The sequence below is a fragment of the Procambarus clarkii genome, chromosome 19, assembly GCF_040958095.1.
Source record: "Procambarus clarkii isolate CNS0578487 chromosome 19, FALCON_Pclarkii_2.0, whole genome shotgun sequence".
Classification (NCBI taxonomy): Eukaryota; Metazoa; Arthropoda; class Malacostraca; order Decapoda; family Cambaridae; genus Procambarus; species Procambarus clarkii.
The window spans coordinates 36,280,834-36,305,848 of record NC_091168.1 but is presented as its reverse complement, the minus strand read 5'-3'; the positions used below and the strand labels follow the sequence as shown (position 1 = coordinate 36,305,848).

General features: G+C 47.3%; 1 protein-coding gene across 1 annotated transcript; it reads left to right on the top strand.

The window, feature by feature from the left end:
* Nucleotides 1-703: 703 nt before the first annotated feature.
* LOC123757473 (histamine H1 receptor) lies at nucleotides 704-20,537 on the top strand. Its single transcript, XM_045741132.2, has 3 exons — nucleotides 704-1,786; nucleotides 17,694-17,784; nucleotides 18,312-20,537. Exons 1-3 carry the CDS (start codon nucleotides 1,244-1,246, stop codon nucleotides 19,634-19,636), a joined length of 1,959 nt encoding a protein of 652 aa, XP_045597088.2. The 5' UTR covers nucleotides 704-1,243; the 3' UTR covers nucleotides 19,637-20,537.
* The last annotated feature ends 4,478 nt before the right edge of the window (nucleotides 20,538-25,015 follow it).

Sequence of the window (25,015 nt, the reverse complement as noted above, 5' to 3'; positions counted from 1 at the left end):
TCCTCCCCTCTCGACGTCCTCCCGTCTCGACGTCCTCCCCTCTCGACGTCCTCCCGTCTCGACGTCCTCCCCTCTCGACGTCCTCCCGTCTCGACGTCCTCCTGGCGAACTCCTCACTTTATAATGTTGAGAAACCTTATTAACTATTTTTATCTGTGAACTCTGCAATTATAGAGCGCAATTCTGCCTCCCGACAGACTCTGAACTCTTTCGACAAGACTTTGTGCACAATACTTATTTGAAATTTATACCAGACATCGTCTCAAGCCAAGACATTTGTTTAAGGTTTAATAAAAACGCGGTTCAGCCTCTCTTATACCGACAGCAGCTTGCCACGGAAGTCAATTTGTGATTACTTTGCAAATATTTAAGTGTGCGTGTTGCTTAGGCTACAGTGGTGCCGCCTAGGCTACGGTGGTGCCGCCTAGGCTACGGTGGTGCCGCCTAGGCTACGGTGGTGCCGCCTAGGCTACGGTGGTGCCGCCTAGGCTACGGTGGTGCCGCCTAGGCTACGGTGGTGCCGCCTAGGCTACAGTGGTGCCGCCTAGGCTACGGTGGTGCCGCCTAGGCTACGGTGGTGCCGCCTAGGCTACGGTGGTGCCGCCTAGGCTACAGTGGTGCCGCCTAGGCTACGGTGGTGCCGCCTAGGCTACAGTGGTGCCGCCTAGGCTACGGTGGTGCCGCCTAGGCTACGGTGGTGCCGCCTAGGCTACAGTGGTGCCGCCTAGGCTACGGTGGTGCCGCCTAGGCTACGGTGGTGCCGCCTAGGCTACAGTGGTGCCGCCTAGGCTACGGTGGTGCCGCCTAGGCTACAGTGGTGCCGCCTAGGCTCCGGTGGTGTCGCCTAGGCTCCAGTGGTGGCGCCTAGGCTCCGGTGGTGTCACAAATAGTGAAATGAGACAGAAAAGTTATAAAGAACAAAACGAGACGATGGAAGTTCGTGAACGAGAAGATGTCTTCACGTTTTTGGGGTGTAAGGGGGATCTCGGAGGAGTAGGCTCGCATGGCCGCGTCTCCTTAATATTGAATAATGATATTCACGGTGCTTAGAGCTGATGAATAATGCATATCTATTAACGATGCCTTTACTGTAAGCTTCACTCATGAAAAAGTGACATAGATACAGAGATGAAAGCGTTCTTTTCCCCCCCAGTGTTTAAGCTGAGCACTGGATAATTGCTGTACAAACATGAATTCTCGGTAAATCTTGAGCGATGCCGGCAAGGAAGGTGTGAGTGCCGTCATGGACTCTCCGTCAAACACACTGACGGATATTGACACCACGCCCTTCAAGACCCTGGACGACTTAGCACACAACACCACCAGTAGCAAGTTCAGGAGCTCCCACGGCGTCTTCCCCAAGTACCTGCCGCCGCCTGCAGATATCAACTTCGTACCCGAAGCAAAAAAACACAATGGCGGCCATCTTAAGTCGCTGGCGTTTAACATCACTGTAGACTACACTAACACCCTCGATGTCTCCAGGGTCGTCACTTTAACCTCCTCCTCCTCCTCTGACATCAACGCGGCACAGACCCTAGACCTCGGCACCTCCTGGAATATCACTCAAGTTGAGTTTGAGTTCAACTTGACACAGGGAAAGGAAGAGGCCCCCGGGTGGCGGAGCTCTGAAAGTTGGGGACCTGGAGCGGAAGGTGGAGCGGAAGAGTGGAGCCCTGGCCTGCTGGCCATGACAGGGCTGGCACTCTACACCCTGGCACTCTGTACTGCCGTTGGCAACGCCCTTGTCATCCACGCCATCAGGACGGAGAAACGCCTGCAAACGGTATGTCATATTTACTTCCTAAATCAAATAACAAAACTTTTAAATAAGTTTTTACATTTATAATTGTAACAGCGATTAAGGTAGCGTCTGGGATCCTCTTGGACGTAGGTTCGAACCCTCGTCACGGCCTTTGTGGATTTGTTCATTTATAATTGTAGTTTTTATAGAAGCACAGTACAGAAAATACATAAGTCACAGTAACAGCACATATTGTCATCATGTACTGTAGAACTTAGATTAGAAGCAGCCATAGGAAAACTTAAAGCTTAGAATTTGAGCAGAGACTGATATTGACAAAACATAAAATTAGGATAATTTGATGGATAGCAAATATAATTATATACCAGGAAGCTATAGACGGTATATACAGTATGCATAGATTTTTAGTTTTCTTATCAGTTTATTTGGCATTATGTAAGTAAACATTACAAGAATTATATCTTGTATTCTAAATCCCCCTCCACATCCGGCCCGTTGGCGCCGTGAGGGGGCTTGGTGGTTGAAATTGAAATTGAAATAAGTTTATTGAGGTAAAATACACACAAAGGGATGAGGTAGCTCAAGCTATTCTCACCCCGTTCAGTACAACGTGTTAATACATACATAGACACACATCACAAACAAACACATTACCAAACATTCTGAGAGGTAAACATATACATTTCCTCCTTCACAAGTAGTATGGTATCAGACGTACACACAAATACGGCTTGGTGGTCGGCTGCCGGAGTGTGATGCTCCATGGGACATTCCTCTGTCCTTTTGTGGCCTTATGCTCCTGCTGCTGTCGTCCTCTCCAATTGTACGGGATCGCTTTTCCTTTTCCTTATGTTTCGTTTTTCTCCCCCCTCTCTTCTTGTCATTTCCTGCCGACGTTTAGATTGCTTTGGTTATTCTTTTGGATTTCTTCTATTTTGACGCCCGGGTGCTTTGGGAGGCATACTCTTGCGCCAGTAGAACTGTTGTGCCCAACGTCAAGAGCGAGGAGAACCTTTTATTGTCAATCCTCCTTTCGTCACTGAACCCGATCTCGATGGACTGACGGTTCTTAAGGTGGCGTTTGTGGAGCGTATACTCACGATGCACCCCTAGGAGGCACCAGCAAGATCGGCAATAGCTTCTTGTTGGGTGTCCTGCCTCTAATTGTGGTTCCATGATGGGTGTGGGGGCACATTCGTGGATGAAAGTCTTTCCTCGTTTTTATGGCAGATAATGTTTCCCTTGTACCTTCTCAGGCTCCTGGGGTGGGCGACCAAGCCCCCGAATCGGACTGTGTTGGAAGACCAGGCCCTGTAGCCCCTGCTGCATTGGGACCCGACCTTGCTCCTCCTTTGACCCTCCTGACTACTCCCCTCAGCTCCCCTCCCTTCTCTGTGGAAGAGTCGAGTTCCCAGCCCCCAGTGGTGACCACCTCGTCCCCTGGCACGGCTCCGTCTCTCATTGTGACTACTGCGCCTTTTAACCCCTCTCTCTCTCTCTTTGGGGGTTCTCAACGTCGTCCCCGCCACGGCCACACTCGCATGATCCCTTCCCATACTAATACTTACAACGCCTTGTTTGGTCCCGCTACATGGGTAAAATTCTTTGATCTCCACGATCTGGATTCTACTCCTCCTGATGATTTCTCCCTCCATAAAAACCTTGTTGATTCAGTAGATGCCTCTGTTACTTTTAACCCCACCAATTATGGTACACGTGTCATTGCTGCTGCTTCTCAGGATACAGCTACTCGCTTAGCCACTTTGTCCTGCATTGGGGAGACCCCTGTTCGGGTCTCCAAAAATGCTCGGTTAAATGCCAGTGTTGGCACTGTTCTCCTCGCACACCATGTTGCAACTGGTGTTCGGGACCTCAAAGACTGCCATGAGGATATTAAATATATCCTCGAAGCCCAAGGCCATTCTGTCCTCCAGGTGGACACGTTTACTCGACCCCCTCGTGGTCGTCGCCGTCAGCCCCTTCGAGTTGTGAAAATCACCTTTGATAGTAGGGCCCTTCCGCCCTGCATTATTCTTGCCGGTGCCAGATGCTCCGTTCAGGAGTACATTACCTCTCCTAGACTTTGCAATAAGTGTTGGAAGTTTGGGCACGGTGTCCTCAGGTGCACAAGTACTGTGTATCTATGCCCTTTGTGTGGGGCCGATGATCATTCTAAGTCCGATTGCACTTCTCCCCAGGCTCGCTGCCTCAATTGCGGTGAGGCCCACCCTACCTTCTCACGCTCGTGTATACACTACAAACTCGAGGAAGCCGTCCTCAATTTGAAACACCATGATCGTCTGACTTTTCCTGAAGTGAGACGCCAAGTTCGTCGTCTCACCTCTTTCGCGGGCGTATTCTACGCTCACGTGTTACATTCTACCTCTCCTCATCCTTGCCACCTTCCTCAGTCTTGCAACCGTTTCCAGGCCTTAGACCCGAACACGCCCTCCACCTCCTCCCCTATTCCTTTGCGTCCTGTCCCGAAAGGTCTCCCTCCTGGTTCTCCACCTGGAGTTTCCCCCCTTCCTGCCCAGTCTACCATGTCTCCTATGTCTTCTTCCCCATCTCCCCCCTCTCTTTCTTCCCAACCCTCCCCCAGTCTCTTGACCCTCCACGCCGCCTGTCTGTCCAGGCTGATGTCCATCATCCTCCTAGCAATCTTCGTGTCGTTTGCTTCCGTTCCTCTTCTCCTGCTGAGACCATCGAGTCTGTCGCCCGGTACGTTGTTACTGGAACACCTGTCTCTTCGAGTCAGAAACGTAAGCCTGGCTCTTCTTCTTCCTCCCCAGCGGGTAAGAAGGTATCGCTTTCTTCCTCACCCCCTACCTCTGACACTATCACTGCGTCCCCTCCCATTTTAGTGATTGCGCCCCATGTCCCTGATATGGAGGTTTCTTTCACCCCCGATTCCCTCTCGGTTGCTGCCCTTGCTGAGATGCACTCCCTGATTTCTACCCCTTACCCCCTCCTCCGGCTGTCCTTGACTGCCCCTCTCAGTTGTCTCCTCCTCCTCCTGACCCCGTCCATCTGCCTCTGGCCTGTCCTCCCTCTCCCTTCCCTCCATCCTTACTAAGTTTACCCATGCCCTCTCACCCTGATTTTGCTGACCCTGCTCCTGATCCTGACCCTGATCCTGAGATTCTTTAATAAACTGTGTTATTTTTTACCTTTGTTTCTTTATTGTTCTCTGTTACTGTCCTTTCTCTTTGATAATGTTTATTCTTCAGTGGAATATTCGTGGATTTTATGCCAACTTCCATGAACTCCAACTTCTCATTACACAGTTTACACCACTTTGTGTTTGTCTCCAGGAACCAATGCTTGGTGCTCGTCCTGGTCACTTTCGTGGCTATTCCTTTCTTTCTCTCCCCCCCCCCCCCAGCTCTTGCTGGGGTCCATAACTCTACTGCTCTCTTAATTCGTTCTGATTTTCTCTTCATCCCCCTACTTCTTCCGTCCCCTATCCATTGTTCTGCTGCTCGTCTTTTTGTGGGTAAATAGTATACAGTCTGTTCCATTTATCTCCCCCCAAATGTCCCGCTTTCCCTTCCTGATTTAATCTTCCTGATTTTTGCCAGAGCCGGTGCCAGAGCCGGTGCTCCTTTTGGGTGATTTCAACTGTCGACATTCCCTCTGCGGTGATGTTCTGACAAACACCCGAGGCCGCCTTCTCGAACCGTTCGTCCTCGCTTCTTCTCTGTCTCTTTTGAATTCTGGTGAGCCCACTCATGTGGACTCTCGGACTCGCACCCTTTCCTGTCTTGAGCTTTCTCTCTGCTCGTCGTCCCTTTACTTAAATTTCACATGGCGGGTTCTTGATGACCTCCATAACAGTGACCATTTCCCCATCCTTGTTTCCTTTTTCTCTTTCCACCCTCCCCTGTCCTTCCCTAGGTGGCAGTTTGTCAAGGCTGACTGGTGCCTATTCACCCTCCATGCTACTCTCTCTGACCTCTCCTCTCTGCCTCTTCCTCGTGCCCTTCTTCATTTTTATGACAGTCTTCGACGCTGCCCTCCACTGTATTCCTCACTCTTCCTCCCGGGGCACGCGGAAATGCGTTCCCTGGTGGAATGCGGACTGTTCCCTGGTGGACGCTGACACTGGCTTCCTGTCTCTCCAGGATCGCCGTGATCGCTACAGTCTTCGCTATCTTGCGCGATCCTTACAGCATCCTCACTCTCGCCTCTTTCGTACTTTGACATTTACCCCTCCTGTAGTTCCTGTTCCTCTTCACCGCCTTCCTCTTTCTGTCCGTTTATCTCGCTTTCAAGATTCTCTTTTGGTTCGTATTACCAATGTTTCTCCTCGTATTGTTCCATCTTTGCCCCCGTGGAGGGTCCCCCCTTCCCAAATTTTGTATTTCTCTGACCCGCATTACTAAAGCCTTTACCCCTCCTACAGTTCTGAAACGCCTCTTCCTTGAGCACTTTTCTTCTCACTCCCACTCCGTTCCCATCTTCACCGATGGGTCTAAGTATGCTGACGGTGTGGGCTACTCGGTTGTATTTCCTGACCGCACTTATATGTGTCGCCTTCCTCCGTAGACTAGCATCTTCACAGCAGACCTTTATGCTATTCTCTATGCTCTTCGTTTCCTGCTTTCCCGGTGTCAATCCTCCTTTGTGGAGGTAGTTGACTCTCGTAGTGCCCTCATGGCTTTAGAGTCCTTTAATCCTGTCCACCCGGTGGTCATCGAGATTCAACATTGGCTGTTTCTTATCTCCAGTAAATTTAAGTCCATTGCGTTTCGCTGGGTTCCCAGCCATGTTGGTGTCTGGTTGATACCTGGTTGATGGGGTTCTGGGAGTTCTACTTCCCAAGCCCGGCCCGAGGCTAGGCTTGACGTGTGAGAGTTTGGTCCACTAGGTTGTTGCTTGGAGTGGCCCGCAGGCGCACATACCCACCACAGCCCGGTTGGTCCGGCACTCCTTGGAGGAAACAATCTAGTTTCCTCTTGAAGATGTCCCCGGTTGTTCCGGCAATATTTCTTATGCTCGCTGGGAGGGCGTTGAACAACCGTGGACCTCTGATGTTTATACAGTGTTCTCTGATTGTGCCTCTGGCACCCCTGCTCTTCACTGGTTCTATTCTACATTTTCTTCCATATCGTTCACTCCAGTACGTTGTTATTTTATTGTGTAGATTTGGTACTTGGCTCTCCAGTATCTTCCACGTGTATATTATTTGATCTCTCTCTCGTCTTCTTTCTAGTGAGTACATTTGGAGGACTTTGGGACGATCCCAATAATTCAGGTGTTTTATCGCGTCTATGCGTGCCGTATATGTTCTCTGTATTCCTTCTATTTCAGCAATCTCTCCTGCTCTGAAGGGGGAAGTGAGTACTGAGCAGTACTCAAGATGGGACAACACAAGTGAATTGAAGAGTACAACCATTGTGATGGGATCCCTGGATTTGAAAGTTCTCGTAATCCATACTATCATTTTTCTGGCTGACGCAATATTTGTTTGGTTATGCTCCCTAAACGTTAGGTCGTCAGACATCATTATTCCCAAATCCTTTACATGCTGTTTTCCTACTATGGGCACATTTGATTGTGTTTTGTACCCTGTATTATGTTTAAGGTCCTCATTTTTACCGTACCTGAGTACCTGGCATTTATCACTGTTAAACATCATGTTATTTTCTGATGCCCAGTCGAAAACTTTATAAATATCAGCTTGAAGTTTTTCAATGTCTTCAGCCGAGGTAATTTTCATATTGAATTTTGTGTCATTTGCAAAGGATGATACGAAACTGTGACTTGTACTTCTGTCTATATCTGATATGAGAATAAGGAAAAGCAGCGGTGCAAGGACTGTACCCTGAGGTACAGAGCTTTTAACTGCACTTGGACTAGATTTTATATGGTTGACTGTTACTCGCTGAGTCCTGTTTGAGAGAAAACTGAGTATCCAGCGTCCTACTTTACGGTTATTCCCATTGACTTCATTTTATCAAATCATATCAAATCAAATCAAATGTTTATTTAGGTAAGGTACATACATACAAGAGATTTTACAAAGAGTGATGGATTTATAGATAGGGCTAGTACATACAATGCCTAAAGCCATTATTACGCAAAGTGTTTCGGGCATGAAAAACTTAAATGACTAAAGCTTAATACTAATTGAGCATAAAGACTAAAATGAAAACATGGAATGAAAACATAGCTGAAAAAGCAGCACAAATACAATTCTGTCGACAAACAGCGCTCTTTAAAAAAAAAAAAAACGTTATGTGCTATAACGCCATGGTCACATTTATCGAAAGCCTTTGCGAAGTCTGTGTATATCACATCAGCATTCTGTTTTTCTTCTAATGCCTCAGTGACTTTGTCATAGTGATCAAGTAGCTGTGAGAGGCACGATCTTCCCGCTCGAAATCCATGTTGGCCTGGGTTGTGAAGGTCATTGGTCTCCATGAAATTGGTGACCTGACTCCTAATCACTCTCAAATACTATTATTATGTGCAACATTAGTGCAACTGGTCTAAATTCTTTCCAATGCTTTGCTCCCTCCCTTGTGTAGAGGGGCTATGTCTGCTACTTTAAGTGCATCTGGTCTCTTTAAATGAGCGTGCGGATGCTGCCGCTAAGAAAGCTATCCGCACTTGTCCCATCTCCCGTAAAAGTATTCCTTATTCCAACTTTTACTCAGTTATTCATGCCTCCATCCTTGCCCGCTGGCAGAGTTGATGGTCTTCAGTTATTGGCAACAAACTGCATGCTTTTAACAGTCGTGTGTCCCAGTGGTCTTCCTCCTACCACCGTAACCGGCGGTGGGAAACGGCTCCGGCTAGGTTACATATTGGCCATACCCATTTAACTCACGGTCACTTAATGGAGCGCCACCCTGCTCCTTATTGTCCAAATTGCATTGTCCCTCTTACAGTCGTGCATATCCTTGTTGAATGTCCTGACTTCCAGGACGAGCGTGTGTCTTGTTTTCCGACCGTCCCCCGCGGTCGCTTGTCCCTCAATAGAATTCTTGGCGACTCGGATACATTTGATATCATTCGCCTTATGCGTTTCTGTTCTCGTATTGGCATCCTTGGTGATATTTAGCGCCCTCTGATTATCCCGCACATTTGATGGTGCTACATAGCCTTCCCGGTTTGGTGCCGTCTTCTGATAATTACCTACTTACTTGTATTTTAAATAAATACAGATTACAATGATTTAGCATTATAGTGACTTTAAAAAGCTACATATTATAAATATAAATTAAAAAATAATAATTTGGTGGATTTTAAAATAAATTTTAAAAACAATAAGCCATTTTAAAGACTGAGGAACATTTCTCATCACAGAGAGCAAGTCCAGAAAGGTAAACAGCGATGTGAAAGATAAGAAAATAAGTGAAAATCGCGATGTATCAGTTTTCACACACATCTAAAGTCTTGTTTCATACAGGTCGCCCCCCTCCCTTTCCAGGCCGTTGTCGTCATGAGAGGGGCGCTTGATGGGCGGCTGCCGGGGTGTGATGCTCCATGGGATGGTCCTCTGTCCTTTTGGAGCCTTATGCTCCTGCTGCTGTCTTCACTAATTGTGCTGAATGTCTTTTTCCTCTTTCTTTTGTTTCTTTTTCTTCCCCACTGTGCTCCTTTCAGATTGTCACTTTCTGCCGACTTCTTGCCCTTTTCTATTATTTTTTCAGGTTTCTTCTATTTTGACACCGGGTGTTTAGGGAGGCACACTCTCTCACCTGTAGAGCTGTGGTACCTGACGTTTCAAGCGAGGGGACGCTGATATTATCAATCTTTGCCTTCGTTGCTGAACCCGAGCTCAACGGACAACGGACTTAAGGTGGCGATTGCAGGACGTATACCCACGATACACCCCCGGGAAGCCCCGTCTTGTCGGGTGTCCTATCCTCAAAGTGTGGCTCCATGGTGGGAATGGAGGCTTATTCGTGGATGAATTTTTTCTGTTCGTTTTTATGCCTTTTTCTGTCCCTCCTTTACCTTCTCAGACTCTTGGGGTAGGCGACCAGGCCCCTGAGTCGGACTGTGCTGGAAGACCGGGCTCTGTTCTGCTCTACATTGGGCCCCTGACCTTGTTCCTTCTCGGACTCTCCCGACTGCCTCTCTCTGCTCCCCTCCCATCTCTGTGGCGGGGTTGAGCCCCAAGCTCCCAGTGGTGGCAACCTCATCACCTGGTGTGGCTCCATCTCTCGTTGTCACAACTGCCCCTTTTACCCCCTCTCTTACTGGGGGTGCTCGGCGTCGTCACCTCTGCAGTCGCACGCGCTTGAGTCCTTTCCAATATTTTCCTTTCCAGGCTTTGGTCCTGCTACGTGGACTAAGTATTTTGATTTTAGTCATGTTGACCCTACTCGTTGTGATGATGTATTTCTCCATAAGCACCTTGTTGATATGGTGGATACGTTGGTGACCTTTAACCCCACCCGTACTGGTACCCATGTTGTTGTTGCCTGTTGCCCCTTCTTAGGCAGCGGCTACCCGCATAGATTCCTTGTCCTGCATTGGGGAGACCCCTGTTCGGATCTCCAAAAATGCCCGGTTGAATGCCAGCACTGGCACAGTTCTTCTTCCGCACCATGTTGCGACTGGTGACGGGGAACTTAACGACTGTCACGAGGATATCAAGTATATCCTTGAGGCTCAAGGCTATTTTATCCTCCAGGTAGATACCTTCACTCGGCCCCCTCGTGATCGTCGCCATCAGCCTCTTCGCGTTGTGAAGGTCACGTTTGATAGTAGATCCCTTCCCTCTTCCATTATTATTGCTGGTGCCAGATGCTCCGTTCAGGGTTACATTCCTTCTCGCCTCTGCAGCAATTGCTGGAGATTTGGGCATGGTCCCTTCAGGTGCACAAGTGAGGTGTGTGTATGCCTCTTGTGTGGAGTCCCGGGTCATTCTAAGATGGATCGAGTCTTAGAGCCCTTCTTCCCAAGCTCTCTACATCAATTGTGGTGAGGCCCACCCTGTCTTCTCCCCCCGCACATGTGTGTACTACAAATTTGAGGAAACCATCCTCAATTTAAAGCATCGTGATCATTTGTCTTTTCCTGAGGCGAGACGCCAGGTTAGCCATCTTCCCTCTTTCTCTGGCATGTCTTATGCTTGTGTTTTACATTCACCTACTTCTCGCCCTCTCCCGCTTTCTCAGTTTTGTGACCGTTTCCAGGCCTTGAGCCCCGACTCTTACACCACCACCTCCTCTGCTCCTTTGCATTCTGGGCCAGAGGGTTCTCCTCTTGGTTCTCCGTTTGGTGTTTCCTGCCTTCCTTCCTTCCCGGTCTTCCTTGTCTCCTGTGCCTTACTTCCCTTTTCGCCCCATGCCTTTTCCTCAGCCCTCTCCCTCTGTCTCTTGGCCTTTCTCACCGCCTGTCTGTTCAGGGCACTGTCCACTGTGGATCTGGTCCCACTGTGGACGACCGTCGAGGTGGTCGCCCAGTATATTGCTGATGGTACGCTTGTGTCTGTCAAAAGCATAAGCCTGGCTCTCTCCACCTTCCTCCCGGGCAGGTAAGAAGGCTTCGATGAATTCCTCACCCTTCGACTCCGACACTATTCTGCTTCCACTACTTTTTCAGTGGCAGGGTCACCTGTCCCTCCTATGAAGGTTTCCTTGGTCCTTGATCCTCTCTTGGATGCTGCCCTTGCTCCGCTGCCCTCACCTGTTTGTCCTTCCTTCCTTTGATTCGTTTGACTGCCCCTCTCCGTTGCCTCCTCTCGCTCCGGACTCTGTCGGTCCGCCTCTGGTCCGTCCTCTCGCTCCCTTGTCTTGGTTATCATTGCTAGCTTTGCCTCTGTCCCGTCACCCTGATTTCACTGATCCTGATCATCTTTAAATTCAAATTCAAATGTTTAGTCAGGTAAAAGTACGTACATAGATGAGTTACAAACATAATGTTGGATTTATAGATTAAGTACATTCAATACCTAAAGCCACTAATACGCACAGCGTTTCGGGCAACTTACTTTAGTCTACTATGTTCTACTTTGCCTTTGTTTCTCCCTTGTTATCTCTGTTTTTGTCCTCTGTTGTTTGTCTATGTCTGTTCTTCAATGGAATATTCGTGGTTTTTATGCGAACTTCCATGAACTTCTGATCATGCAGTTTTCCCCGCTGTATTTGTCTCCAGGAGCCGATGCTTTGCACTCGTCCTGGTCGCTTCCGTGGTTGTTCCTTTCTCTTCCCATCCAACTTTTGCTGGGGTCCGTACCTCTACTATGCTCTCTTGATATTTTCTTCGTCTCCTTACTTTTTCAGTCGCCCATTCAGTGTTCTGTGGCCCATATCTTTGTGAGTAAATGGTATAGTCTGTTCATTTATCTCCCCCAAATGTCTCATTTTGTCTTCCTGATCATAAACACCTCTTGGACGTCTAACCAGAGCCTGTGCTCCTTTTTGGGTGATTTTAACTGTCAGCATATCATCTGGGGTGATGTTCTGACATACACCCGGAGCCGCCTTCTTGAACCTTTTGTCCCCCTCTTCTTCTGTCTTTTCTGAATTCTGGTGAGCCCACTCATGTTGACTCCCACACTCGCACCCTCTCCTGTTTTGATCTTTCTTTCTGCTCGTCTTCTCTTTATTTGGACTTTACCTGGTGGGTTCTTGATGACCTACATAACAGTGACCATTTCCCCATCCTTGTCACCTTCTCTTCTTACCCTCCCCTCTCCTTCCCTAGGTGGCAGTTTGCCAAAGCTGACTGGAACCTCTTCACCTTGCGTGCTATTCTTTCCGACCTCTCTGATCTGTCTCTCCCCCGAACCCTCCTCCTCTTTCATGACACTGTTTCTTATGCTGCCCTCTGCTCTGTTCCTCGCTCTACCTCCCGGGGCGCGCGGAAGTGCGTTGCCTGGTGGAATGCAGACTGTGCTCGGGCTTTCCACTATAAGTGTGCAGCCTGGTAGAAACACCGTCGCCGTAAGACGCCCGTTTTTATTTTGTTTCAGAAGGCGAGTTCGGTCGCCCATAGAGCCATTCGTATGGCTAAACGTGAGGGTTGGAGATCTTTCATTCTCATCATTACGTCTGACACTCCTCTGCCGCAGATCTGGAAAAAAATCCGCAAGATAGCGGGTAAGTTTGTTCCTGATGTCAAACCAGTCCAGTCCTTCACCTCCTTGGTTCTATTGTGGCAGATCCGGTGTCGGTCGCGACCGAACTAGATTCACACTTTTTGACTGTTAGCTCCGGTTCTCATCTTCCTCAGTCTTTCCTTACTTGTAAGCCCTTACTTGAATCTTCTTCCTTAGATTTTCAAACTTCTCTTCAGTTTCCCTATAACGACCCTTTCTCTCAGAACTCCAGTCTGCCCTGGCCCTCTGCGGTTTTACGACGGCGGGCTTGGATGATATTCATTGAGATACTTCACCATCTCCCTCCATGCCTGTTTCAGAATTTACTGAGTGTTTATAACAGTGTCTGGGAGTCGTCGTCACAGTCCCTGAAGACTGGCTTCAAGCGGGTGTTCTTCCTATTCAGAAACCTAGTTCTCTAGGGTCATCCCATAAAGACTTCTACCCCCCATTGATCTCACGAGATGCGTCTGCAAACCCTTTGAGTGTATGGTCAATGTCCGTCTGATGTGGTTCTTGGAATGCTATCACCTTCCCCCTTCTCAATTTGGCTTTTGCAAGTGTCACAGCACGACTGATGTCCTCGTGAACTTGGAGGTCTATATTCGTACTGCCTGTGCTGCGAAGACCTCCGTTGTAACTGTCCTTTTTTGACTTGGAAAAGGCGTATGACACCACCTGGAGATACCATATTTTGTCCCAACTCTGTTCTTTTGGCCCTCGTGGTCATCTCCCTCTCTTCCTCCAGAGATTTCTCTCTTGTCGTTCCTTTCGAGAGCGGCTTGGTACCGTGCTCTCTACCTCTTTTGGGCAATACAAACGTTTGCCCCAAAGTAGTGTTCTGAACACTACTTGTTTCCTGGTTTCCCTCAATAGTCTTCTTTCCTCCCTTCTCTGACATTTTCTCCATTCTATATGTTGACGATCTTACCCTCTGTTGTCAAGGTGATGACTCGCCTTTCCTGCAACGGTGGCTTCAACTTGCGATTAATGCCGTGTCGTCTTGGACCATCAATCATGGTGTCAAGTTCTCTACGACTAAGACTTGTGCTATGACCTTTACTCGGAAGCAGGTCGTTCTTGGACCCCCCCCCCCCATCCCCTCTGCTGCTTTATGGTAATTCTCTTTTGTATAAGGATTCTGCTAAACTTCTGGGGTTAATCTTTGACACTCGCTTGTTCTGGTCACCGCATATCTCTTACCTCCGAGTTGAATGCTCTAAGGCCCTTAACTTACTTAAGGTCTTGTCCCATACTTCTTGGGGAGCGAATAGGCGCACGTTCCTCTCTTTACATCCCTCTCTCGTGGTGTCTAAACTCGATTATGGTTGTCTTGCTTACTTGACTGCCTCTCCCTCCACCCTTCGTCGTCTTGATGCTCTTCACCATACTGGGCTCCACTCATTTCTACAGGATCGCCGTGATCGCTGCTTTTGCGCGGTCCCTACAACACCCTTACTTTCGCTTATGTCGTACTTTGACCATCACCCCTCCTGTGGGCCCTGTTCCCTTTCACCACCTCCTTTCTATATAGTTGTCTCGCTTGCAAGGTTCTCTCTCAGTTCATGTTACCGATGTTTCTCCTCAAGTCGTTCAGTCCTTGCCTCCTTGGAGGGTCCCTCTTCCTAAGTTTTGTTGAATCTTGACCCGCATGACAAAGACTTTTACCCTCCTAAAGTGCTGAAACGCCTTTTCCTTACTCACTTTTCTTCCCACTCCAGATCCATCTCCATCTTCACTGATGGGTTAAAGTCTGCTGACGGTGTAGGCAGACTTGTGTTTCCTGACTGCACCTACATGTGTCTCCTGCCTCCAGAGACTAGCATCTTCACAGCTGAACTTTATGCAATTTTGTTTGCTCTTCGTCAACTGCTTTCTCGCTGTAATTCTTCCTTTGTTTTTGTAGTTGACTCTTGCAGCGCCCTCATGGCTCTGGAGTCTTGTTAATCCTGTTCATCCTGTGTTCGTTGACATTCAATATTGGTTGTTTCTTATCTCGGGCAGATTTAACACAGTCGAGTTTTGCTGGATTCCCAGCCATATTGGTGTTTCCTTAAATGAGTGTGTGGATGCTGCCGTGATGGGGGCTATCTGCACTTGTCCCATTTCCCACAAAGGTGTTTCCTTATACTTCTACCCTGTTATTCATTCCTCGATCCTTGCCCGTTGGCAGGATCGCTGGTCTTGTTACTGGTAGCAAGCTGCGTGCTCTTAAGAGTAGTGTGTCCCCGTGGCCTTCCTCCTACCACCATGTAGGAGGAAGGCCACAGTGGTTTTCCACCGCCGTTTCCCTACTGGCGGTGGGAAACGGCTCTGGCAAGGTTACGTATTGTCCATACGCGTTTAACTCACGGACACTTAATGGAGCGCTGCCCTGCTCATTATTCTCTGAATTGCATTGTCCCTCTTACAGTCGTGCATATCCTTGTTGAGTATCCGGACTTCCAGGATGTATGCGCGTCTTGCTTTCCGACCGGCCTTCACGGTCACCTGTCCCTCAATAGTATCCTTGAGGTTATCTTGAGATGATTTCAGGGCTTTTTAGTGTCCCCGCGGCCCGGTCCTCGACCAGGCCTCCACCCCCAGGAAGCAGCCCGTGACAGCTGACTAACTCCCGAGTACCTATTTACTGCTAGGTAACAGGGTTACCTAGCTTCCTTGATTCCTTGATGAATCAGATACCTTTGATGTTCGCCTTATGCACTTTTGTTCTCGTATTGGCATCCTTAATGACATTTAGCGCCTTCTGAATATCCCGCATTTTTTACGGTGTTACATAGCCTTCCTGGCTTGGTGCCTTCTTTTGATAATTACTTACCTCATACAGGTCGGCGTTCAATCCCCCGACCGTCAAAGTGATTGGGCACCATTCCTTCCGCACGTCCCATTCCTAATCTTTATCCTGACCTACAAGTGCTATATAGTCGTAATGGCTTGGCACTCTCTTCTGATAATAAATACAAAAATAATAATAATTTATTCAGCAAAAGTACATACATAGATTTCAGAGTTACAAACATACTGTTGGATTTATAGATAGATAGATGTTGTTGTTGTTAAAGATTCGCTACCTGGAACAAAAAGTTCCAAGTAGCACGGGCTATGGTGAGCCCGTAGTGCCTATTATAGATAGTACATACAATACCTAAAGCCATTAATACGCACAGCGCTTCGGGCAATAGTTCCCTTTCCCTCCTGCCTCCTCACACCTGTCCTTAAACCTGCTCAAACACGTGTCGTCACACCTGCATCTATGCAACAGTGAATTGGAACAGCTAGGTCGTCCCTGGGTTCGATATGGAGTATTGATCCCGGGTAAGATTCCCGGGCAGTGTGAGGTGCGGTCAGTCAGTGAGGAAGGGTGAGGTAAAGTCGGGTGAGGAACTATGAGGTGAGATAGTGAGGTCCCGTTACCCCGCGATAACAGCTTGATGGTTAAATGCAACCTCAGAATACTGAGAAAAAAAAAATTACCACTTACGGGCTATTCATGCCCGTGCCACCTCTTGGGTGGCTTAATCTTTATCAATCAATCAATCCCGTTACCACAGCGCGTCACGGTTGATCAACTCGCCCAACGAAGCCGTAACACCTCCTTCCAGACAGCAGTAACAGCAAGGGCAGTAGGCCGTCACGTTGACCACACAACTTAGCGCTGACGGAGGAAGAAACACACACAAAAGTATTCACTACCCACAAAACAGAGCACAGAAGGATTCACTACCCACAAAACAGAGCACAAAAGTATTCACTACCCACAAAACAGAGCACAAAAGTATTCACTACCCACAAAACAGAGCACAAAAGTATTCACTACCCACAAAACAGAGCACAAAAGTGTTCACTACCCACAAAACAGAGCACAAAAGTATTCACTACCCACAAAACAGAGCACAAAAGTATTCACTACCCACAAAACAGAGCACAAAAGTATTCACTACCCACAAAACAGAGCACAAAAGGATTCACTACCCACAAAACAGAGCACAAAAGGAGTACAGAAGTATACAAAGGAACCTTCGAGACCTGAGGACAGGGCTTCCCGGAAACCCTATATATATATACACGCAAAAAACACGACGAATTTATAGGCTAATCCCTAAATATATTGTATATATGTATTTTTTGTAGGCCTATTTGGTTTCGATGGATGAGGTGGAAACTATAGCAGGTGTTGTCAAACCTCCCGGACTCGATAGGTGTTTGTGTCCACAGGTGCGGACATAACAGGTGTTTGTGTCCACAGGTGCGGACATAACAGGTGTTTGTGTCCACAGGTGCGGACATAACAGGTGTTTGTGTCCACAGGTGCGGACATAACAGGCGTTTGTGTCCACAGGTGCGGACATAACAGGTGTTTGTGTCCACAGGTGCGGACATAACAGGTGTTTGTTTCCACAGGTGCGGACATAACAGGTGTTTGTGTCCACAGGTGCGGACATAACAGGTGTTTGTGTCCACAGGTGCGGACATAACAGGTGTTTGTGTCCACAGGTGCGGACATAACAGGTGTTTGTGTCCACAGGTGCGGACATAACAGGCGTTTGTGTCCACAGGTGCGGACATAACAGGTGTTTGTGTCCACAGGTGCGGACATAACAGGTGTTTGTGTCCACAGGTGCGGACATAACAGGCGTTTGTGTCCACAGGTGCGGACATAACAGGTGTTTGTGTCCACAGGTGCGGACATAACAGGTGTTTGTTTCCACAGGTGCGGACATAACAGGTGTTTGTGTCCACAGGTGCGGACATAACAGGTGTTTGTGTCCACAGGTGCGGACATAACAGGTGTTTGTGTCCACAGGTGCGGACATAACAGGTGTTTGTGTCCACAGGTGCGGACATAACAGGTGTTTGTGCCCACAGGTGTCCAACCTATTCATCATGAGTCTGGCGGCGGCTGACCTGACCGTGGGAGTTATCGTCATGCCAGTCAGCGCGGCCTACGCGATGATGGGTAAGTCCTCTCGCCTTGTGCGTTGCATTTGTTTACGCAATTGACCAATCTGTTAAAAATACGACGCATTAGTACAAATTAAAGCACCGTAATACTGCCGTTTTCTACGCGTCGGCCTCGATAGGTTAGGTGGGTTGCTTCGGTTCGTACATTTCTCATATACTACAAAATGGATGTAGTATATTTTGTGAAGTTTAAATAATTTTAGCAAATTAAATATTAGTTTCCTCAATGGTCACGAGGAGAGACTCAATTTCAATAGGAAGCTTCTTAATTATAAGCTTACACAACTGCCAAAAGTTTGAAGTGAAGACTATCCCCCCACCTTATATTCTTAAGATGACCCTGTAAGAATGACTTCTACATATTCTTCAAATGCACAGAAAATAACATGTTGGGGAATTTGTACATGTTTTCAATCTTAGGGGGTCTTCAATTATAAAGCTAATTTGTACTAGTAACTCATTAACATGAGTTAATGATGGGTGTTGGTGCATTATTGTTGATGCCTTTTGTCTTCTCTACAGGAGAGTGGCGACTGGGTCTGGTAGTGTGCCAGTTTTGGCTGGCAGCAGATTATACAGCTTCCACGGCGTCCATCTTCAACCTGGTGATCTTGTCCTTGGACCGCTACTGGTCTATCACAGCACCGCTTCGTTACCTTCGGAGACGCACGCGACGGAGGGCCTGGGTCATGATTGGTGCCTCATGGACAGCAGCAACGGCGTGGCTGGTGCCTGTACTCGCGTGGCACCACCTGGCACTGGGCGGCGTGAGGCACCACCCGCCGCACGTCTGTGAGACCGAGTTCTCCAGCAGCGCTGCCTTCAAGGCCGTCACTGCAGCACTCAACTTTTACTTGCCAACAGCTCTCATGCTGTACCTATACTGCCGTATATTCCGGGAGGTGCAGTCACGCCAGGTGCTGGGCCGGGTGCCCTTCACCAGCCCTGACATGCTTACAGACTCGTGCAGCGAGGCGGATAAACTACCCCGTCCTCCGCACCAACACTGCAACACAGACACATCTCAACATGACCTCCCTGTCATTACAGCTTCCAATGAATGTAGCCAGTTCCACAGCTTGACTGTGGTATCCCCAGGGAGACACGACTGCTCCCACTACTCTGGGGTGATGGTGAGTGTGGAATACCTTCCTGACGACTCTAGTCAGACCTCACCAACTCACCACCACCATTATAATCACCAGCAAACACAGCAACAGCAGCAGTTATCACATCAACAAAGTCAACAACAACGGAAGGCTGCAACAACTCGGCTTGGGCCTCATCAAAACCACATCCACTGTTATCAAAGTAGCACAAGACCACACTCTTTTTGGAATCCCTTAACACCCTCGCCGCATAGAGTGCGAGAGCAGAAATGGGGCAGCAGCTGGCGTCTCAACAATGTGGGCCAGATGCAGGAGACCAACAATGCCAGCCTAACGCCCTCCATCGCCACCACAGCCACTAATGGCACAAAAAAAAAGCGAATTGTAGCACATACCAACAGTGGAGGAGGTGGACGACGTGTTGAGGGCGTCAACTTGGCAAAGGAGCGAAAAGCAGCGCGGCAATTGGGGGTGATCGTAGGGGCTTTCATGGCCTGCTGGGTGCCATACTTTACTCTCTTCCCCATCATGGCACTGTGTGACACATGTGTACCTGCCCATGCCCACACTGCCACCATCTGGTTGGGCTACCTTAACTCAGCCCTAAATCCTGTTCTCTATCCACTTTGCAACCATAACTTTCGAAGAGCCTTTGCCAGGATGCTGCGGCTGCCAGCGCGGAAAACCAACAATTATACCAATGCCCAGAGGATGGCCACCATTACAATCAGGCACTGACACCCACAACATGCTGGAGTGACAATAATAAACTAATCCATCTCAGTACTCATGTTTCACAAGAATCATAACACATACACCTGAATGACACAATATACCATTATGCTATATTGTCAAGACACTCAAATGACACAATTTAAGGAAGAAAATAGCGTAAGTCTGTAATGATATAGGAATTCACCTCTCCTTTAATAATTAATTGCTGTTATGCACACTTTACATTCTCCTGTATGTGAATGTGGCAACATTTCTCTGCCTTTTATACTGGTGCGCACACAACTTCTCTTCCCACTTATCTAAGACTGTGGAATTGATACGATGAGAGATTAGAAATCAGTAAAAAACTACTGTGTTGACTTCTAATTTGTATGTTGTGGTGATTAGTCTAGATATTTAATATTCCTGTAGTTGAGGTCATTTATGTAACTCTACAGTAATTAGATACATATGAACATATTTTCGCATTATCCAGTGGTGTCTACTGTCTTTTTCAACAAAGTTTTTTGGTACTCGGTAAACTACAGTCTGCCATATACTGGGCACGTCAGAGAATGCATCTCGCCTTCACGTTGCATAACAATTCTACAGGAAGCGTCGCTACGGCATGCCACTGATCATCTTTCATAACATGAATGAATGATTTAGTGAGAATCTTAAGCTTTCCCCAAGTTGCCTTCCCTGCAGCTACAGTGTTTTGACACTTCTCAATGCCAAGACATTTGTTTAAATATCACGTATCTACTTAATATTTGTATAATCGGATAATTACAGTATCGGGCTTTCTTCCAGTATCTTGTAGACTACTTTCTGAATTTCTTGTAAGATAACATCAGAACAATGATAAATTTAGGATGGAATGTATAATACTTGACTTGGAAATGGAGTATAATCTTCAGGAATACTTATGGGTTTTATTGACGCAATTGCATGACTAATAGAAACCATTGTTTTTTTTTTTTTTTTTTTTTTTGAGATATATACAAGAGTTGTTACATTCTTGTACAGCCACTAGTACGCGTAGCGTTTCGGGCAAGTCCTTAATCCTATGGTCCCTGGAATACGATCCCCTGCCGCGAAGAATCGTTTTTTCATCCAAGTACACATTTTACTGTTGCGTTAAACAGAGGCTACAGTTAAGGAATTGCGCCCAGTAAATCCTCCCCGGCCAGGATACGAACCCATGACATAGCGCTCGCGGAACGCCAGGCGAGTGTCTTACCACTACACCACGGAGACTCCATTGTGACCTCTACACTCGAGTTAAGATTACCGGTACTTAATGTCAACACATTCCTTACATTCGTATTAATTTAAAACAATCGGCGTAGCAAAAACATATAATGCCAAATACTGTATCAGTATTATGAAACCTCATAAATCTGAAAGTACAAAATTATATCTTAAGTATACAGTACTGTGTATAGGTAATCCTGCTACGAGTCATGCTGAGTTTACATTGCTAGCATGAAAGTAATTTCAGTACAATTTGTCACATAGCTAAACCAATTATGTGTTTTTAATAGTTACATTTATACTTGTGCTGCACGCCCATTTGTAAGTTTGACATTTTTATTTATATATAATAATTATTAGGCAGTACAAAAAAATTGTTAAATTCAGTCGACTGAAAAAAATTGTGGAAAAAAACTAAATTAAAATACAATGGAACCTCTACATTCAGTACTTTGTTTCTGACTAATATGGAAACAACATTTTCCATAAGAAGTAACTGAAATTCAATTAATCCGTTCCCACACCCCAAAAAATAATAGTGGCACCTCAGTTTTCAAATTTAATCCGTTCCCAGAGACGACTCGAAAACCAAAACTAATTTTGCCATAAGAAGTAATGTAAATTGAATTAATATTTTTGAGGGTGTGGAACAGATTAACTAAAAGATTACATTTTATACACACTAATACTCATAGGTACCAAGTTCAAGTATGTTTATTGAGATAAGCAATAAATACATCTCAAAGGGATAGAGTAGCTTAGGCTATTTCTACCCCTCAACTCATAGGTACCTTACCTTTATTGGGGACTCTTATCGGTGTATGGAAGGCAGTGAGGAAATGGGTGGGGGGCAGTGCTAGTGTTTGGAAGGGGAGTCTCCTTCCATTATAACAGCAGTGATAACATTTCTGTGGTACTCTTACATTTTGCAGGCATACCACTAGGACCTGATTGTGGCTCACTGCTTGCTTGTCTTACTAAGAACCAGTCTATGGACACTTGTTTTACGCTACGTTTTAACACTTGTCTCTAGTGAGACATCACATTGTCTCACTCTGAACGATCTCTTGTTTTTCCTCTGTCATCCTCACAAATATTCTCTTGGGTTGAACTTTATCACTGACTTTCTTGGAACCAATGACGTGATATATAATAAGAACTTGTGTTCAGAAAACAAAAAACCAGCGTTGAATGTCATGAAACGCCATTTTCTGGGCGACTCCCGGAGGCTTCCCGGAGCTATCCAGGCTGAAAGGATATGTATAACTTTCTGGCATCAGTCAAAGTGCTAGGAGTTCTTGCCTACCGGGGACCACGAGGCAGAACATGGCCCCCTCAGAGAGGCACGAGGAGCAATGGCCTATAGAACCCCCCCCCCCCTGTGGTTGGAAGCATTCTACGTCTACCATCGACCAGGACAGGCACCCAGAAAGGTAGGCGCCCCAAAACAAACCCCTATTCTGGTAAAACTATTGCTACCGAAAGCCGAACAAGTGGACAGAACTCCCCAAACGAAAATAGGCAAACGAACATGACGTCATCATGTTGCCGCGCCGCCGTCTGCACAACACCCCCCCCCCCCTCTCCCTGGGAGGGGGGGGAGCCCCAGACCTCTCGCGCGGCCACCCAACACTAGTTTTTTTTTTTTTTTTTTTTTTTTTTTTTTAGATATATACAAGAGTTGTTACATTCTTGTACAGCCACTAGTACGCGTAGCGTTTCGGGCAGGTCCTTAATCCTATGGTCCCTGGAATACGATCCCCTGCCGCGAAGAATCGTTTTTTCATCCAAGTACACATTTTACTGTTGTGTTAACAGAGGCTACAGTTAAGGAATTGCGCCCAGTAAATCCTCCCCGGCCAGGATACGAACCCATGACATAGCGCTCGCGGAACGCCAGGCGAGTGTCATACCACTACACCACGGAGACTGTGAATCAGTTCAACATCAGTTCTTGGCTGATGGATCTGGTATCGTCACGTGCCTCTGGCTCTAGAATTCTTTTGTCTTAGTCCTGTGTCTGGTGGCGTGGGCTGTCTCTCCAAGGGGTGTGTGAGCCAGGAATGATATTCCATGGTACTCGGGCTGCATGCACCTAGGGCTGCCTTCCCTAGGTGCCGGGTAAGTACTGCCCTTGGGGCTTGGGCACATGCAGCCCGAGTACCTGAGAATAATACTCCCAGCTCACACGACCACCGTAAGAGCAGCACTGAAAAACGAGGAACAGCACTGAGAGAAGACTGGAGCCACATGACTATGCACGATCCAATCAGCCATCAGCCGGGAAGTGGGGCGAGGGTGTGGGGCTCCCCCTTCCCCCTCCTGGGGAGGGGGAAGCTGCGCAGACATGCAGCGCGACTCGTGTGACGTCATGCATGTTTGGCTCGTTTTTTTTCTTTCGGGGAGTTCTGTCCACTCGTATGACGATTCTCGTTGTTAACCAGAATAGGGGTTTGTTTTGTGGCACTTACCTTTCTGGGTGCCTGTCCCAGTCGATGGCAGATATAGAATGCTCCAAATCACATGTGCATTTCTATGGGCCCTTACTCCCCGTGCCTCTGTGAGGGGGCCAGGTTCTGGCTCGTGGTCCCCGGTAGGCTAGAACTCCACCCACATCGACTGATGCAAAATAGTTAGGGGTATCCATATCAGCCATGGATAGCGCCGGGGAGCCATAGGGGCTCTTCCCCCCCCCCCCCCCCCCAGAAAAGCTAGTGGAACATCTGGAGCGAAGGAACTTTGTGACTCAACACCAACATGGTTTCAGGTATGGCAAGTCATGCCCTTACAGGATTAATTGAATTCTACGATCACACAACAAGCATCAGACAATAAAGAGAGGGGTGGGCAGACTGCATATTTTTGGATTGCCAGAAACCCTTTGACACAGATCCACACCAGAGACTAGTGCGAAAGTTGGAGGTGCAGGCTGGAGTGAAAGGGAAGGTACGCCATTGGATAAAGGAGTACCTAAGTAACAGAATACAACGAGTCACTATGAGGGGTGATTTCTCAGATTGGCGAGACGTCACAAGTGAAGTCCCGCAGGGTTCAGTCCTTGGACCCATATTGTTTCTGATATATGTAAATGATCTTCCAGATGGTATAGAATCATTCCTCTCATTGTTTGCTAATGATGCAAAAATTATAAGGAGGATTAAGACAGAGGAAGATAGTATGAGGCTACAAGATGACCTAGACAGACTGAATGAATTGTCTAACAAATGGCTACTAAGGTTCAACCCGAGTAAATGTAAGGTAATGAAACTAGGCAGTGGAAACAGGAGGCCAGACACAGGATACTGAATGGGGGATGAAGTCCTTCATGAAACAGACAGAGAGAAAGATCTGGGAGTTGATATCACACCAAACCTGTCTCCTGAAGCCCACATCAAGAGAATAACATCTGCAGTGTATGCGAGGCTGGCTAACATCAGAACTGCCTTCAGGAACCTGTGTAAGGAATTATTCAGAACCTTGTATGCCACATATGTAAGACCAATCCTTGAGTATGCAGCCCCAGCATGGAGCCCGTACCTTGTCAAGGACAAGAAGAAGCTTGAAAAAGTTCAGAAGTATGTCACTAAGCTAGTCCCAGAACTAAGATGCATAAGTTACGAGGAAAAGCCGCAAGAAATGCACCTCACGACACTGGAAGACAGAAGAGTTAGGGAAGACATGATCACAACCTATAAAATTCTCAGAGGAATTGACACGGTAGATAAAGATAAACTGTTTAACACGGGTGGTAAGCGAACAAGGTCACACAGGTGGAAAGTGAGTACCCAAATGAGCCACAGGGACATTCGAAAGAATTTTTTCAGTGTCAGAGTAGTTAATAAATGGAATGCACTAGGAAGTGATGTGGTGGAGGCTGACTCCATACACAGTTTCAAATGTAGATATGATAGAGCCCAGTAGGCTCAGGAATCGGTACACCAGTTGATTGACAGTTGAGAGGCGGGACCAAAGAGCCAGAGCTCAACCCCCGCAAGCACAACTAGGTGAGTACACACACACACACCCGGTGTATAACAGGTCACTGGAAACAGGAGACTTACCAGAAAGTTGGAAGACGGCTAACGTAGTCCCAATATACAAGAAGGGTGACAGGCAAGAGGCACTGAGCTACAGGCCAGTTTCCCT